This window comes from Oncorhynchus gorbuscha, linkage group LG03 (assembly GCF_021184085.1).
Source record: "Oncorhynchus gorbuscha isolate QuinsamMale2020 ecotype Even-year linkage group LG03, OgorEven_v1.0, whole genome shotgun sequence".
In the NCBI taxonomy this organism is placed as follows: domain Eukaryota; kingdom Metazoa; phylum Chordata; class Actinopteri; order Salmoniformes; family Salmonidae; genus Oncorhynchus; species Oncorhynchus gorbuscha.
This window is the reverse complement of record NC_060175.1, coordinates 35,673,796-35,689,522: the sequence shown is the minus strand read 5'-3', so window position 1 is coordinate 35,689,522 and position 15,727 is coordinate 35,673,796. Positions and strand designations below refer to the sequence as shown.

Here is a 15,727-nt window from a genome sequence, read left to right as displayed (position 1 = left end):
GGGCAATGGTTGAGCTAATGGCAAGTTGAGCAAGTTTTCTACTCAGACATAATGCAAGGTATTATTGCTGGGAGATGAGGTAACATCAGGGCCTGGCCCATGTTAAAAGTGTTTTAAAAAAGTACAACGTCTTTGTTAGGTCTTAAGCATGTGTTCAAAGATGCTTAAAATGATTCAAAGACAAAAAAATGTGTTGAATTGTGTTTCAGAAATAAAGATAGACATGTTTTTAAAAAGGTAGTGGCTATATTGAATTCAGTACAGAAATGTGTAGGCGGCTTAACTTACTCCCTTTCGTGGCTCAAATTACCCCATACCCGGGTAAATTGTGCCAAGATACCTTTTTTTTGGACAAGCTATGTTTAAAAAACTTTAATTTTTCCATGAATTCTCATTATTTCCAGGGATACACAACATCCTGAAATATATGTAGATATCTTTGTTAGAAAGAATACTATATTTCTCTTGACGGAGTGATGCAGAATGTACAAAATGTCTCAACTTACCCCCTCTCCCCTACCTGTGTTTTGTCCAATCAATTTGCAGTGAAAAAAAACACATTGAAAGGCTCTGGAAAAGTGTTGTGAATTCCTTTGCAATGACTAAGCTAAAAGTTTATATTCAATCAGTCATGACTCATTCTTACCTGATATAATGATGAAGTTATGGATTTGGTCAAAGAAGACACTCAAAAGTAGTCGTAAAAAAACAACTAGCTAGAATGATAATTTAATCAATCAATGATTTTTTTCAAGGGCATTTGCACACTTTCATGCCAATGAAAAGTTGCTTATAAATCAATGAGTTTATTTTTACAAATAGCCAGCTTGAATTTTGCTCCATCTGTTTCCAGAGGAGGCAGAACAACAACACATCAACTGATTAGTAGTACCGTTACAATAGTCCCTGCACTTGAAGTATCAGAGGTGGAAATTGAGTCTGACCTGACCAATAATGCTGAAGGAGGAGAGGAGGGGTTTGGGTTGAGAGGATGGGGTGGAGTAGAGGTCAAGGTGGTCCCTGAGACCACTTCCTGGTCGCCACATCTCTTTATGATGCCATTGGCTGAAGCAAAATCATATCTGACTACCTACCAGGCTACTGGCTGTTTACTGTATGGTAATGACTCCCTCCTCCCAACTGTACTCATTAACTATAAGGTCCTCATGCTGTTTCATGGAGGACAGCAGGTACTTGATCCCAGCCTTCACCCCCGTCTTCACGCCTGCCCCGGCAACGTAGCCCGCTACACCCACTGTTCCCCCAGTGACGGCCATAAGGGCGTCTGTGCCAAGGTCGACGGCGCTGAGGATGGCTCTCTCCTTGGCCATCTCGGAGCAGTTGACAGAGGTGTAGTAGACGGCCGTGCCCAGGTTGTAAAGGGTGCTGACGACAGGGATCCACTCCACCACGTTGTACACCCGCTCCTCCTTCTTGTTGACGCAGTTCCGCTGGAGGCTGCGCCGCGCCCGCCCCGCCCGCCGCCCTGAGGCCACAGGTGACTTCTCCTCCTGCACCTGGCATTGTCGAATCCAGCATTCTGAGTCAGAGTCCTCAGAAGGCACCACCCGGCTGCCTGGCTTCAGAACTGCCTGGTACTGCCCTCTGTTACGGGACACACCCGCACACATGGACCCTTGGCTCTCACAGGCCCTTATCGCCTCCTCCAGCCCCCCTGTGGCTCCCTCCATCGCATCCCCTAACAGCAGGGTCCCATTCACCCTGGTCCAGCCCTGACACTGCTCTTGCTTCCCCTTTCCAGAGGCCCCCTGTCCCCTATGGCCCTCCCCAGCCCTGGCCAGCTGCTGGATGTTGAACATCACTGCCTGGAGGTGGCGCTCTGCTTGGACCTTCCCCACATGTGAGGCAGGGGGTGTTGTGGCTCTGGGATGGGGTGCTCCACTCGCCATCAGACTCTCCACCTCTATGAGGAGCTCCTCAGTGTCCTCCACCCCCAGCAGGTTGTACAGCCTGAGCACCAGGGTCTGGGCCTCCCGGGGACAGCCTGCCACCACCAACACGGGCACTAGGGAGAGGCCCAGGAGCTCCCGGGGCAACAGGGCGGAGGAGGGGTCCTGCAGGGTGGAGGCAGACAGCAACTCCTCACAGCTGGTGTTGGCCTGGATGAGGATTCTGCCCTGCAGCTTGGCCTTGAGTGTGGTGACGACACGCTGAGCAGACTGTGCCCTGGCCTCATCCTGCACCACCCACTCTTCAGGGGCCGCACTCTCCGCTGCACCTAATGGAAGCCCAAGCTGGGTCTGGGACCCAAGGAGCAACTGCTTCCCCTTTTTGATAGTGTCCCCCTCCCCTAAGACAGAGGTCTTGAAGGCCGGAGTGTTCTTCAGAGCAGGGGGAGTTGGTGTCCTACACAGAGCCTGTTCAATCAGCAGTAGTTGGATCAGAAACAGCCACTTGATCTTAGGATGCATAATTTTGCCTGTGAGAGTTCTATTCCAGTCCAGCTGCACACGGGAATCTGGGGAAGACATTGAGGTACACAGTCAGTCAAAATCAATGTTTTTTTAAATAGCACGTTTAAATGAACTTCAACTCAATAATTGTTATTTGTCAAAACCAACGATTCACTTTGGCTTGTAAAGGGGCAAACACTCCAACTGGCTTTTTGCCAACTCTAGCTCTCCAACTCTAGCTCTCCAACTCTAGCTCTCCAACTCTAGCTCTCCAACTCTAGCTCTCCAACTCTAGCTCTCCAACTCTAGCTCTCCAACTCTAGCTCTCTGACTCTAGCTCCCGACTCTAGCTCCCGACTCTAGCTCTCCAACTCCAGCTCTCTACCTCTAGCTCTCTAACTCTAGCTCTCTACCTCTAGCTCTCTACCTCTAGCTCTCCAACTCTAGCTCTCTACCTCTAGCTCTCTAACTCTAGCTCTCTAACTCTAGCTCTCCAACTCTAGCTCTCCAACTCTAGCTCTCCAACTCTAGCTCTCTAACTCTAGCTCTCCGACTCTAGCTCTCCGACTCTAGCTCTCCGACTCTAGCTCTCCGACTCTAGCTCTCCGACTCTAGCTCTCTAACTCTAGCTCTCTAACTCTAGCTCTCTAACTCTCCAACTCTAGCTCTCCAACTCTAGCTCTCCAAATCTAGCTCTCCAAATCTAGCTCTCCAAATCTAGCTCTCCAACTCTAGCTCTCCAACTCTAGCTCTCCAACTCTAGCTCTCCGACTCTAGCTCTCCAAATCTAGCTCTCCAAATCTAGCTCTCCAACTCTAGCTCTCCAACTCTAGCTCTCTAACTCTAGCTCTCCAACTCTAGCTCTCTAACTCTAGCTCTATAACTCTAGCTCTATAACTCTAGGTCTCCAACTCTAGCTCTCTAACTCTAGCTCTCTAACTCTCCAACTCTAGCTCTCCAACTCTAGTTCTCCAACTCTAGTTCTCCAACTCTCATTCTCCAACTCTAGCTCTCCAACTCTAGCTCTCTAACTCTAGCTCTCTAACTCTAGCTCTCTAACTCTCCAACTCTAGTTCTCCAACTCTAGTTCTCCTAATCTAGCTCTCCAACTCTAGCTCTCCAACTCTAGCTCTCCAACTCTAGCTCTCTAACTCTCCAACTCTAGCTCTCCAACTCTAGCTCTCCAAATCTAGCTCTCCAACTCTAGCTCTCCAACTCTAGCTCTCCAACTCTAGCTCTCCAACTCTAGCTCTCCAACTCTAGCTCTCTAACTCTAGCTCTCTAACTCTAGCTCTCTAACTCTAGCTCTCTAACTCTAGCTCTCTAGCTCTCCAACTCTAGCTCTCCAAATCTAGCTCTCCAAATCTAGCTCTCCAAATCTAGCTCTCCAACTCTAGCTCTCCAACTCTAGCTCTCCGACTCTAGCTCCAAATCTAGCTCTCTAACTCTAGCTCTCCAACTCTAGCTCTCCAACTCTAGCTCTCTAACTCTAGCTCTATAACTCTAGCTCTATAACTCTAGGTCTCCAACTCTAGCTCTCTAACTCTAGCTCTCTAACTCTCCAACTCTAGTTCTCCAACTCTAGTTCTCCAACTCTAGTTCTCCAACTCTAGTTCTCCAACTCTAGTTCTCCTACTCTAGCTCTCCAACTCTAGCTCTCTAACTTTAGCTCTCTAACTCTAGCTCTCTAACTCTCCAACTCTAGTTCTCCAACTCTAGTTCTCCAAATCTAGCTCTCCAACTCTAGCTCTCCAACTCTAGCTCTCCAACTCTAGCTCTCTAACTCTCCAACTCTAGCTCTCCAACTCTAGCTCTCCAAATCTAGCTCTCCAACTCTAGCTCTCCAACTCTAGCTCTCCAACTCTAGCTCTCCAACTCTAGCTCTCCAACTCTAGTTCTCCAACTCTAGCTCTCCAACTCTAGCTCTCCAACTCTAGCTCTCCAACTCTAGCTCTCTAACTCTAGCTCTCTAACTCTAGCTCTCTAACTCTAGCTCTCTAACTCTCCAACTCTAGTTCTCCAACTCTAGTTCTCCAACTCTAGTTCTCCAACTCTAGCTCTCCAACTCTAGCTCTCCAACTCTAGCTCTCCAACTCTAGCTCTCTAACTCTAGCTCTCTAACTCTAGCTCTCTAACTCTAGCTCTCTAACTCTCCAACTCTAGCTCTCCAACTCTAGCTCTCCAAATCTAGCTCTCCAAATCTAGCTCTCCAACTCTAGCTCTCCAACTCTAGCTCTCCAACTCTAGCTCTCTAACTCTAGCTCTCTAACTCTAGCTATCTAACTCTAGCTCTCTAACTCTAGCTCTCTAACTCTCCAACTCTAGCTCTCCAACTCTAGCTCTCCAAATCTAGCTCTCCAAATCTAGCTCTCCAACTCTAGCTCTCCAACTCTAGTTCTCCAACTCTAGTTCTCCAACTCTAGTTCTCCAACTCTAGCTCTCCAACTCTAGCTCTCCAACTCTAGCTCTCTAACTCTAGCTCTCCAACTCTAGCTCTCCAACTCTAGCTCTCTAACTCTAGCTCTCTAACTCTAGCTCTCCAATTCTAGCTCTATAACTCTAGCTCTCTAACTCTAGCTCTCCAATTCTAGCTCTCCAGCTCTAGCTCTCCAACTCTAGTTCTCTAACTCTAGCTCTCTAACTCTAGCTCTCTAACTCTAGCTCTCTAACTCTCCAACTCTAGCTCTCCAAATCTAGCTCTCCAACTCTAGCTCTCTAACTCTAGCTCTCTAACTCTAGCTCTCCAACTCTAGCTCTCCAACTCTAGCTCTCCAACTCTAGCTCTCTAACCCTAGCTCTCTAACTTTACCTCTCCAACTCTAGCTCTCCAACTCTAGCTCTCTAACTCTAGCTCTCCAACTCTAACTCTCCAACTCTAGCTCTCTAATTCTAGCTCTCTAACTCTAGCTCTCCAACTCTAGTTCTCTAACTCTAGCTCTCTAACTCTAGCTCTCTAACTCTCCAACTCTAGTTCTCCAACTCTAGTTCTCCAACTCTAGCTCTCCAACTCTAGCTCTCCAACTCTAGCTCTCCAACTCTAGCTCTCCAACTCTAGCTCTCTAACTCTAGCTCTCCAAATCTAGCTCTCCAACTCTAGCTCTCTAACTCTAGCTCTCCAACTCTAGCTCTCCAACTCTAGCTCTCTAACTCTAGCTCTCCAACTCTAGCTCTCCAACTCTAGCTCTCTAACTCTAGCTCTCCAACTCTAGCTCTCTAACTCTAGCTCTCTAACTCTCCAACTCTAGCTCTCCAACTCTAGCTCTCCAAATCTAGCTCTCCAACTCTAGCTCTCCAACTCTAGCTCTCCAACTCTAGCTCTCCAACTCTAGCTCTCCAACTCTAGCTCTCCAACTCTAGCTCTCCAACTCTCTAGCTCTCCAACTCTAGCTCTCTAACTCTAGCTCTCCAACTCTAGCTCTCTAACTCTAGCTCTAACTCTAGCTCTCCAACTCTAGCTCTCCAACTCTAGCTCTCCAACTCTAGCTCTCCAAATCTAGCTCTCCAACTCTAGCTCTCCAACTCTAGCTCTCTAACTCTAGCTCTCTAACTCTAGCTCTCCAAATCTAGCTCTCCAACTCTAGCTCTCCAACTCTAGCTCTCCAACTCTAGCTCTCCAACTCTAGCTCTCCAAATCTAGCTCTCCAACTCTAGCTCTCCAACTCTAGCTCTCCAACTCTAGCTCTCCAACTCTAGTTCTCCAACTCTAGCTCTCCAACTCTAGCTCTCCAACTCTAGCTCTCTAACTCTAGCTCTCTAACTCTAGCTCTCCAAATCTACTCTCCAACTCTAGCTTCTCCAACTCTAGTTCTCCAACTCTAGCTCTCCAACTCTAGCTCTCCAACTCTAGCTCTCCAACTCTAGCTCTCTAACTCTAACTCTCTAACTCTAGCTCTCTAACTCTAGCTCTCTAACTCTAGCTCTCCAACTCTAGCTCTCCAAAACTCTAGCTCTCCAAATCTAGCTCTCCAACTCTAGCTCTCCAACTCTAGTTCTCCAACTCTAGTTCTCCAACTCTAGCTCTCTAACTCTAGCTCTCTAACTCTCAACTCTAGCTCTCTAACTCTAGCTCTCTAACTCTAGCTCTAGCTCTCTAACTCTAGCTCTCTAAATCTAGCTCTCCAACTCTAGCTCTCCAACTCTAGCTCTCAAACTCTAGCTCTCTAAATCTCCAACTCTAGCTCTCCAACTCTAGCTCTCTAACTCTAGCTCTCCAACTCTAACTCTCCAACTCTAGCTCTCTAATTCTAGCTCTCTAACTCTAGCTCTCCAACTCTAGTTCTCTAACTCTAGCTCTCTAACTCTAGCTCTCCAACTCTAGTTCTCCAACTCTAGTTCTCCAACTCTAGCTCTCCAACTCTAGCTCTCCAACTCTAGCTCTCCAACTCTAGCTCTATAACTCTAGCTCTCTAACTCTAGCTCTCCAAATCTAGCTCTCCAACTCTAGCTCTCTAACTCTAGCTCTCCAATTCTAGCTCTATAACTCTAGCTCTCTAACTCTAGCTCTCCAATTCTAGCTCTCCAACTCTAGCTCTCTAACTCTAGCTCTCCAACTCTAGCTCTCTAACTCTAGCTCTCTAACTCTCCAACTCTAGCTCTCCAACTCTAGCTCTCCAAATCTAGCTCTCCAAATATAGCGCTCCAACTCTAGCTCTCTAACTCTAGCTCTCCAATTCTAGCTCTATAACTCTAGCTCTCTAACTCTAGCTCTCCAATTCTAGCTCTCCAACTCTAGCTCTCTAACTCTAGCTCTCCAACTCTAGCTCTCTAACTCTAGCTCTCTAACTCTCCAACTCTAGCTCTCCAACTCTAGCTCTCCAACTCTAGCTCTCCAAATCTAGCTCTCCAAATATAGCGCTCCAACTCTAGCTCTCTAACTCTAGCTCTCTAACTCTAGCTCTCCAAATCTAGCTCTCCAACTCTAGCTCTCCAACTCTAACTCTCCAACTCTAGCTCTCCAACTCTAGCTCTCCAAATCTAGCTCTCCAACTCTAGCTCTCCAACTCTAGCTCTCAAACTCTAGCTCTCCAACTCTAGTTCTCCAACTCTAGTTCTCCAACTCTAGCTCTCCAACTCTAGCTCTCTAACTCTAGCTCTCTAACTCTAGCTCTCTAACTCTCCAACTCTAGTTCTCCAAATCTTGCTCTCAAACTCTAGCTCTCCAACTCTAGCTCCCCAACTCTAGCTCCCCAACTCTAGCTCTCTAACTCTAGCTCTCTAACTCTAGCTCTCTAACTCTAGCTCTCTAACTCTCCAACTCTAGCTCTCCAAATCTAGCTCTCCAAATCTAGCTCTCCAACTCTAGCTCTCCAACTCTAGTTCTCCAACTCTAGTTCTCCAACTCTAGCTCTCCAACTCTAGCTCTCTAACTCTACAACTCTAGCTCTCTAACTCTAGCTCTCTAACTCTAGCTCTAGCTCTCTAACTCTAGCTCTCTAAATCTAGCTCTCCAACTCTAGCTCTATAACTCTAGCTCTCAAACTCTAGCTCTCTAAATCTCCAACTATAGCTCTCTAACTCTAGTTTTCCAACTCTAGCTCTCCAAATCTAGCTCTCCAACTCTAGCTCTCTAACTCTAGCTCTCTAACTCTAGCTCTCTAACTCTAGCTCTCTAACTCTAGCTCTCTAACTCTCCAACTCTAGTTCTCCAACTCTAGTTCTCCAACTCTAGCTCTCCAACTCTAGCTCTCCAACTCTAGCTCTCCAACTCTAGCTCTATAACTCTAGCTCTCTAACTCTAGCTCTCTAACTCTAGCTCTCCAAATCTAGCTCTCCAACTCTAGCTCTCTAACTCTAGCTCTCCAGTTCTAGCTCTATAACTCTAGCTCTCTAACTCTAGCTCTCCAATTCTAGCTCTCCAACTCTAGCTCTCTAACTCTAGCTCTCCAACTCTAGCTCTCTAACTCTCCAACTCTAGCTCTCCAACTCTAGCTCTCCAAATCTAGCTCTCCAAATATAGCGCTCCAACTCTAGCTCTCTAACTCTAGCTCTCCAATTCTAGCTCTATAACTCTAGCTCTCTAACTCTAGCTCTCCAATTCTAGCTCTCCAACTCTAGCTCTCTAACTCTAGCTCTCCAACTCTAGCTCTCTAACTCTAGCTCTCTAACTCTCCAACTCTAGCTCTCCAACTCTAGCTCTACAAATCTAGCTCTCCAAATATAGCGCTCCAACTCTAGCTCTCTAACTCTAGCTCTCCAAATCTAGCTCTCCAAATCTAGCTCTCCAAATCTAGCTCTCCAACTCTAGCTCTCTAAATCTCCAACTATAGCTCTCTAACTAGCTTTCCAACTCTAGCTCTCCAAATCTAGCTCTCCAAATCTAGCTCTCCAACTCTAGCTCTCTAACTCTAGCTCTCTAACTCTAGCTCTCCAACTCTAGCTCTCTAACTCTAGCTCTCCAACTCTAGCTCTCCAACTCTAGCTCTCCAAATCTAGCTCTCCAACTCTAGCTCTCTAACTCTAGCTCTCTAACTCTAGCTCTCCAACTCTAGCTCTCCAACTCTAGCTCTCTAACTCTAGCTCTCCAACTCTAGCTCTCTAACTCTAGCTCTCTAACTCTCCAACTCTAGCTCTCCAACTCTAGCTCTCCAAATCTAGCTCTCCACATCTAGCTCTCCAACTCTAGCTCTCTAACTCTAGCTCTCTAACTCTAGCTCTCTAACTCTAGCTCTATAACTCTAGCTCTCTAACTCTAGCTCTCTAACTCTATCTCTCTAACTCTAGCTCTCCAACTCTAGCTCTCTAACTCTAGCTCTCTAACTCTCCAACTCTAGCTCTCCAACTCTAGTTCTCCAACTCTAGTTCTCCAACTCTAGCTCTCCAACTCTAGCTCTCCAACTCTAGCTCTCTAACTCTAGCTCTCTAACTCTCCAACTCTAGCTCTCCAACTCTAGCTCTCCAAATCTAGCTCTCCAAATCTAGCTCTCCAACTCTAGCTCTCTAACTCTAGCTCTCCAACTCTAGCTCTCCAACTCTAGCTCTCTAACTCTCCAACTCTAGCTCTCCAACTCTAGCTCTCCAACTCTAGCTCTCTAACTCTAGCTCTCTAACTCTAGCTCTCTAACTCTAGCTCTATAACTCTAGCTCTCTAACTCTAGCTCTCTAACTCTATCTCTCTAACTCTAGCTCTCCAACTCTAGCTCTCTAACTCTAGCTCTCTAACTCTCCAACTCTAGCTCTCCAACTCTAGTTCTCCAACTCTAGTTCTCCAACTCTAGCTCTCCAACTCTAGCTCTCCAACTCTAGCTCTCTAACTCTAGCTCTCTAACTCTCCAACTCTAGCTCTCCAACTCTAGCTCTCCAAATCTAGCTCTCCAAATCTAGCTCTCCAACTCTAGCTCTCTAACTCTAGCTCTCCAACTCTAGCTCTCCAACTCTAGCTCTCTAACTCTCCAACTCTAGCTCTCCAACTCTAGCTCTCCAACTCTAGCTCTCCAACTCTAGCTCTCCAACTCTAGTTCTCCAACTCTAGTTCTCCAACTCTAGCTCTCCAACTCTAGCTCTCCAACTCTAGCTCTCCAACTCTAGCTCTCCAACTCTAGCTCTCTAACTCTAGCACTCTAGCTCTCCAACTCTAGCTCTCCAACTCTAGCTCTCCAACTCTAGCTCTCCAACTCTAGCTCTCCAACTCTAGCTCTCTAACTCTAGCACTCTAGCTCTCCAACTCTAGCTCTCCAACTCTAGCTCTCCAACTCTAGCTCTCCAACTCTAGCTCTCTAACTCTAGCTCTCTAACTCTCCAAATCTAGCTCTCCAACTCTAGCTCTCTAACTCTAGCTCTCTAACTCTAGCTCTCTAACTCTATCTCTCTAACTCTAGCTCTCTAACTCTAGCTCTCTAACTCTAGCTCTCTAACTCTCCAACTCTAGCTCTCCAACTCTAGTTCTCCAACTCTAGTTCTCCAACTCTAGCTCTCCAACTCTAGCTCTCCAACTCTAGCTCTCCAACTCTAGCTCTCCAACTCTAGCTCTCTAACTCTAGCTCTCTAACTCTAGCTATCTAACTCTCCAACTCTAGCTCTCCAACTCTAGCTCTCCAAATCTAGCTCTCCAACTCTAGTTCTCCAACTCTAGTTCTCCAACTCTAGCTCTCCAACTCTAGCTCTCCAACTCTAGCTCTCTAACTCTAGCACTCTAGTTCTCCAACTCTAGTTCTCCAACTCTAGCTCTCCAACTCTAGCTCTCCAACTCTAGCTCTCCAACTCTAGCTCTCCAACTCTAGCTCTCCAACTCTTGCTCTCCAACTCTTGCTCTCCAACTCTTGCTCTCCAACTCTAGCTCTCCAACTCTAGCTCTCCAACTCTAGCTCTCTAACTCTAGTTCTCCAACTCTAGTTCTCCAACTCTAGCTCTCCAACTCTAGCTCTCCAACTCTAGCTCTCCAACTCTAGCTCTCTAACTCTAGCTATCTAACTCTCCAACTCTAGCTCTCCAACTCTAGCTCTCCAAATCTAGCTCTCCAACTCTAGCTCTCTAACTCTAGCTCTCTAACTCTAGCTCTCCAACTCTAGCTCTCTAACTCTAGCTCTCTAACTCTAGCTCTCTAACTCTCCAACTCTAGCTCTCCAACTCTAGCTCTCCAACTCTAGTTCTCCAACTCTAGTTCTCCAACTCTAGCTCTCCAACTCTAGCTCTCCAACTCTAGCTCTCCAACTCTAGCTCTCTAACTCTAGCACTCTAGTTCTCCAACTCTAGTTCTCCAACTCTAGCTCTCCAACTCTAGCTCTCCAACTCTAGCTCTCCAACTCTAGCTCTCCAACTCTTGCTCTCCAACTCTTGCTCTCCAACTCTAGCTCTCCAACTCTAGCTCTCCAACTCTAGCTCTCCAAATCTAGCTCTCCAAATCTAGCTCTCCAACTCTAGCTCTCCAACTCTAGCTCTCCAAACTCTAGCTCTCCAACTCTAGCTCTCCAACTCTAGCTCTCTAACTCTAGCTCTCTAACTCTAGCTCTCTAACTCTCCAACTCTAGCTCTCCAACTCTAGCTCTCCAAATCTAGCTCTCCAAATCTAGCTCTCCAAATCTAGCTCTCCAACTCTAGCTCTCCAACTCTAGTTCTCCAACTCTAGTTCTCCAACTCTAGTTCTCCAACTCTAGCTCCCCAACTCTAGCTCTCCAACTCTAGCTCTCTAACTCTAGCTCTCTAACTCTAGCTCTCTAACTCTAGCTCTCTAACTCTAGCTCTCTAACTCTCCAACTCTAGTTCTCCAACTCTAGCTATCCAACTCTAGCTCTCCAACTCTAGCTCTCCAACTCTAGCTCTCCAACTCTAGCTCTCCAAATCTAGCTGTCCAAATCTAGCTCTCCAAATCTAGCTCTCCAAATCTAGCTCTCCAACTCTAGCTATCCAACTCTAGCTATCCAACTCTAGCTCTCCAACTCTAGCTCTCCAACTCTAGCTCTCCAACTCTTGCTCTCCAACTCTAGCTCTCCAACTCTAGCTCTCTAACTCTAGCTCTCCAACTCTAGCTCTCCAACTCTAGCTCTCTAACTCTAGCTCTCCAACTCTAGCTCTCCAACTCTAGCTCTCCAACTCTAGCTCTCTAACTCTATCTCTCTAACTCTCCAACTCTAGCTCTCCAACTCTAGCTCTCCAAATCTAGTTCTCCAACTCTAGTTCTCCAACTCTAGTTCACCAACTCTAGCTCTCCAACTCTAGCTCTCCAAATCTAGCTCTCCAAATCTAGCTCTCCAAATCTAGCTCTCCAACTCTAGCTCTCTAACTCTAGCTCTCCAACTCTAGTTCTCCAACTCTAGTTCTCCAACTCTAGCTCTCCAACTCTAGCTCTCCAACTCTAGCTCTCCAACTCTAGCTCTCTAACTCTAGCTCTCTAACTCTAGCTCTCCAACTCTAGCTCTCTAACTCTCCAACTCTAGCTCTCCAACTCTAGCTCTCCAAATCTAGCTCTCCAAATCTAGCTCTCCAAACTCTAGCTCTCTAACTCTCTCTAACTCTAGCTCTCCAACTCTAGCTCTCCAACTCTAGCTCTCTAACTCTAGCTCTCTAACTCTCCAACTCTAGCACTCCAACTCTAGCACTCCAACTCTAGTTCTCCAACTCTAGTTCTCCAACTCTAGTTCTCCAACTCTAGTTCTCCAACTCTAGCTCTCCAACTCTAGCTCTCCAACTCTAGCTCTCTAACTCTAGCTCTCTAACTCTAGCTATCTAACTCTCCAACTCTAGCTCTCCAACTCTAGCTCTCCAAATCTAGCTCTCCAAATCTAGCTCTCCAAATCTAGCTCTCCAACTCTAGCTCTCTAACTCTAGCTCTCCAACTCTAGCTCTCTAACTCTAGCTCTCTAACTCTCCAACTCTAGCTCTCCAACTCTAGCTCTCCAACTCTAGCTCTCCAACTCTAGTTCTCCAACTCTAGCTCTCCAACTCTAGCTCTCCAACTCTAGCTCTCCAACTCTAGTTCTCCAACTCTAGTTCTCCAACTCTAGCTCTCCAACTCTAGCTCTCCAACTCTAGCTCTCCAACTCTAGCTCTCTAACTCTAGCTCTCTAACTCTAGCTCTCCAACTCTAGCTCTCTAACTCTCCAACTCTAGCTCTCCAACTCTAGCTCTCCAAATCTAGCTCTCCAAATCTAGCTCTCTAACTCTAGCTCTCTAACTCTAGCTCTCTAACTCTAGCTCTCTAACTCTAGCTCTCTAACTCTAGCTCTCCAACTCTAGCTCTCTAACTCTAGCTCTCTAACTCTCCAACTCTAGCTCTCCAACTCTAGTTCTCCAACTCTAGTTCTCCAACTCTAGTTCTCCAACTCTAGCTCTCCAACTCTAGCTCTCTAACTCTAGCTATCTAACTCTCCAACTCTAGCTCTCCAACTCTAGCTCTCCAAATCTAGCTCTCCAAATCTAGCTCTCCAAATCTAGCTCTCCAACTCTAGCTCTCTAACTCTAGCTCTCCAACTCTAGCTCTCTAACTCTAGCTCTCTAACTCTCCAACTCTAGCTCTCCAACTCTAGCTCTCCAACTCTAGCTCTCCAACTCTAGTTCTCCAACTCTAGTTCTCCAACTCTAGCTCTCCAACTCTAGCTCTCCAACTCTAGCTCTCTAACTCTAGCACTCTAGTTCTCCAACTCTAGCTCTCCAACTCTAGCTCTCCAACTCTAGCTCTCCAACTCTAGCTCTCCAACTCTTGCTCTCCAACTCTAGCTCTCCAACTCTAGCTCTCCAACTCTAGCTCTCTAACTCTAGCTCTCTAACTCTCCAACTCTAGTTCTCCAACTCTAGTTCTCCAACTCTAGTTCTCCAACTCTAGCTCTCCAACTCTAGCTCTCTAACTCTAGCTATCTAACTCTCCAACTCTAGCTCTCCAACTCTAGCTCTCCAACTCTAGCTCTCCAAATCTAGCTCTCCAACTCTAGCTCTCTAACTCTAGCTCTCCAACTCTAGCTCTCTAACTCTAGCTCTCTAACTCTCCAACTCTAGCTCTCCAACTCTAGCTCTCCAACTCTAGTTCTCCAACTCTAGTTCTCCAACTCTAGCTCTCCAACTCTAGCTCTCCAACTCTATCTCTCTAACTCTAGCTCTCTAACTCTAGCACTCTAGTTCTCCAACTCTAGTTCTCCAACTCTAGCTCTCCAACTCTAGCTCTCCAACTCTAGCTCTCCAACTCTTGCTCTCCAACTCTTGCTCTCCAACTCTAGCTCTCCAGCTCTAGCTCTCCAACTCTAGCTCTCCAAATCTAGCTCTCCAAATCTAGCTCTCCAACTCTAGCTCTATAACTCTAGCTCTCCAACTCTAGCTCTCCAACTCTAGCTCTCTAACTCTAGCTCTCTAACTCTAGCTCTCTAACTCTCCAACTCTAGCTCTCCAACTCTAGCTCTCCAAATCTAGCTCTCCAAATCTAGCTCTCCAAATCTAGCTCTCCAACTCTAGCTCTCCAACTCTAGCTCTCCAACTCTAGTTCTCCAACTCTAGTTCTCCAACTCTAGTTCTCCAACTCTAGCTCCCCAACTCTAGCTCTCCAACTCTAGCTCTCTAACTCTAGCTCTCTAACTCTAGCTCTCTAACTCTCCAACTCTAGTTCTCCAACTCTAGCTATCCAACTCTAGCTCTCCAACTCTAGCTCTCCAACTCTTGCTCTCCAACTCTAGCTCTCCAACTCTAGCTCTCCAAATCTAGCTCTCCAAATCTAGCTCTCCAAATCTAGCTCTCCAAATCTAGCTCTCTAACTCTCCAACTCTAGCTATCCAACTCTAGCTCTCCAACTCTAGCTCTCCAACTCTAGCTCTCCAACTCTTGCTCTCCAACTCTAGCTCTCCAACTCTAGCTCTCTAACTCTAGCTCTCTAACTCTAGCTCTCCAACTCTAGCTCTCCAACTCTAGCTCTCTAACTCTAGCTCTCTAACTCTAGCTCTCCAACTCTAGCTCTCCAACTCTAGCTCTCTAACTCTATCTCTCTAACTCTCCAACTCTAGCTCTCCAACTCTAGCTCTCCAACTCTAGCTCTCTAACTCTATCTCTCTAACTCTCCAACTCTAGCTCTCCAACTCTAGCTCTCCAAATCTAGCTCTCCAAATCTAGCTCTCCAAATCTAGCTCTCCAAATCTAGCTCTCCAACTCTAGCTCTCTAACTCTAGCTCTCTAACTCTAGCTCTCCAACTCTAGCTCTCTAACTCTAGCTCTCTAACTCTAGCTCTCTAACTCTCCAACTCTAGGTCTCCAACTCTAGCTCTCCAACTCTAGTTCTCCAACTCTAGTTCTCCAACTCTAGCTCTCCAACTCTAGCTCTCCAACTCTATCTCTCTAACTCTAGCTCTCTAACTCTAGCACTCTAGTTCTCCAACTCTAGTTCTCCAACTCTAGCTCTCCAACTCTAGCTCTCCAACTCTAGCTCTCCAACTCTTGCTCTCCAACTCTTGCTCTCCAACTCTAGCTCTCCAACTCTAGCTCTCCAAATCTAGCTCTCCAAATCTAGCTCTCCAAATCTAGCTCTATAACTCTAGCTCTATAACTCTAGCTCTCCAACTCTAGCTCTCTAACTCTAGCTCTCTAACTCTAGCTCTCCAACTCTAGCTCTCCAACTCTAGCTCTCTAACTCTAGCTCTCTAACTCTATCTCTCTAACTCTCCAACTCTAGCTCTCCAACTCTAGCTCTCCAACTCTAGCTCTCTAACTCTATCTCTCTAACTCTCCAACTCTAGCTCTCCAACTCTAGCTCTCCAAATCTAGCTCTCCAAATCTAGCTCTCCAAATCTAGCTCTCCAAATCTAGCTCTCCAAATCTAGCTCTCCAACTCTAGCTCTCCAACTCTAGCTCTCCAACTCTAGCTCTCTAACTCTAGCTCTCTAACTCTAGCTCTCTAACGCTAGCTC

At 46.5% G+C, this 15,727-nt stretch overlaps 1 protein-coding gene across 1 annotated transcript in view; it reads right to left on the bottom strand.

Annotated features, from left to right (window-relative positions):
• Window positions 1-695: 695 nt before the first annotated feature.
• apof (apolipoprotein F) overlaps window positions 696-15,727 on the bottom strand; it is a 56,682-nt gene continuing 41,650 nt past the window's right edge. Inside the window, exon 2 of the mRNA XM_046342355.1 lies at window positions 696-2,479. Within this exon, the coding sequence (XP_046198311.1) occupies window positions 1,110-2,432 (1,323 nt within the window). The 5' untranslated portion in view covers window positions 2,433-2,479 and the 3' untranslated portion in view covers window positions 696-1,109. The remainder of the gene's footprint in view (window positions 2,480-15,727) is intronic.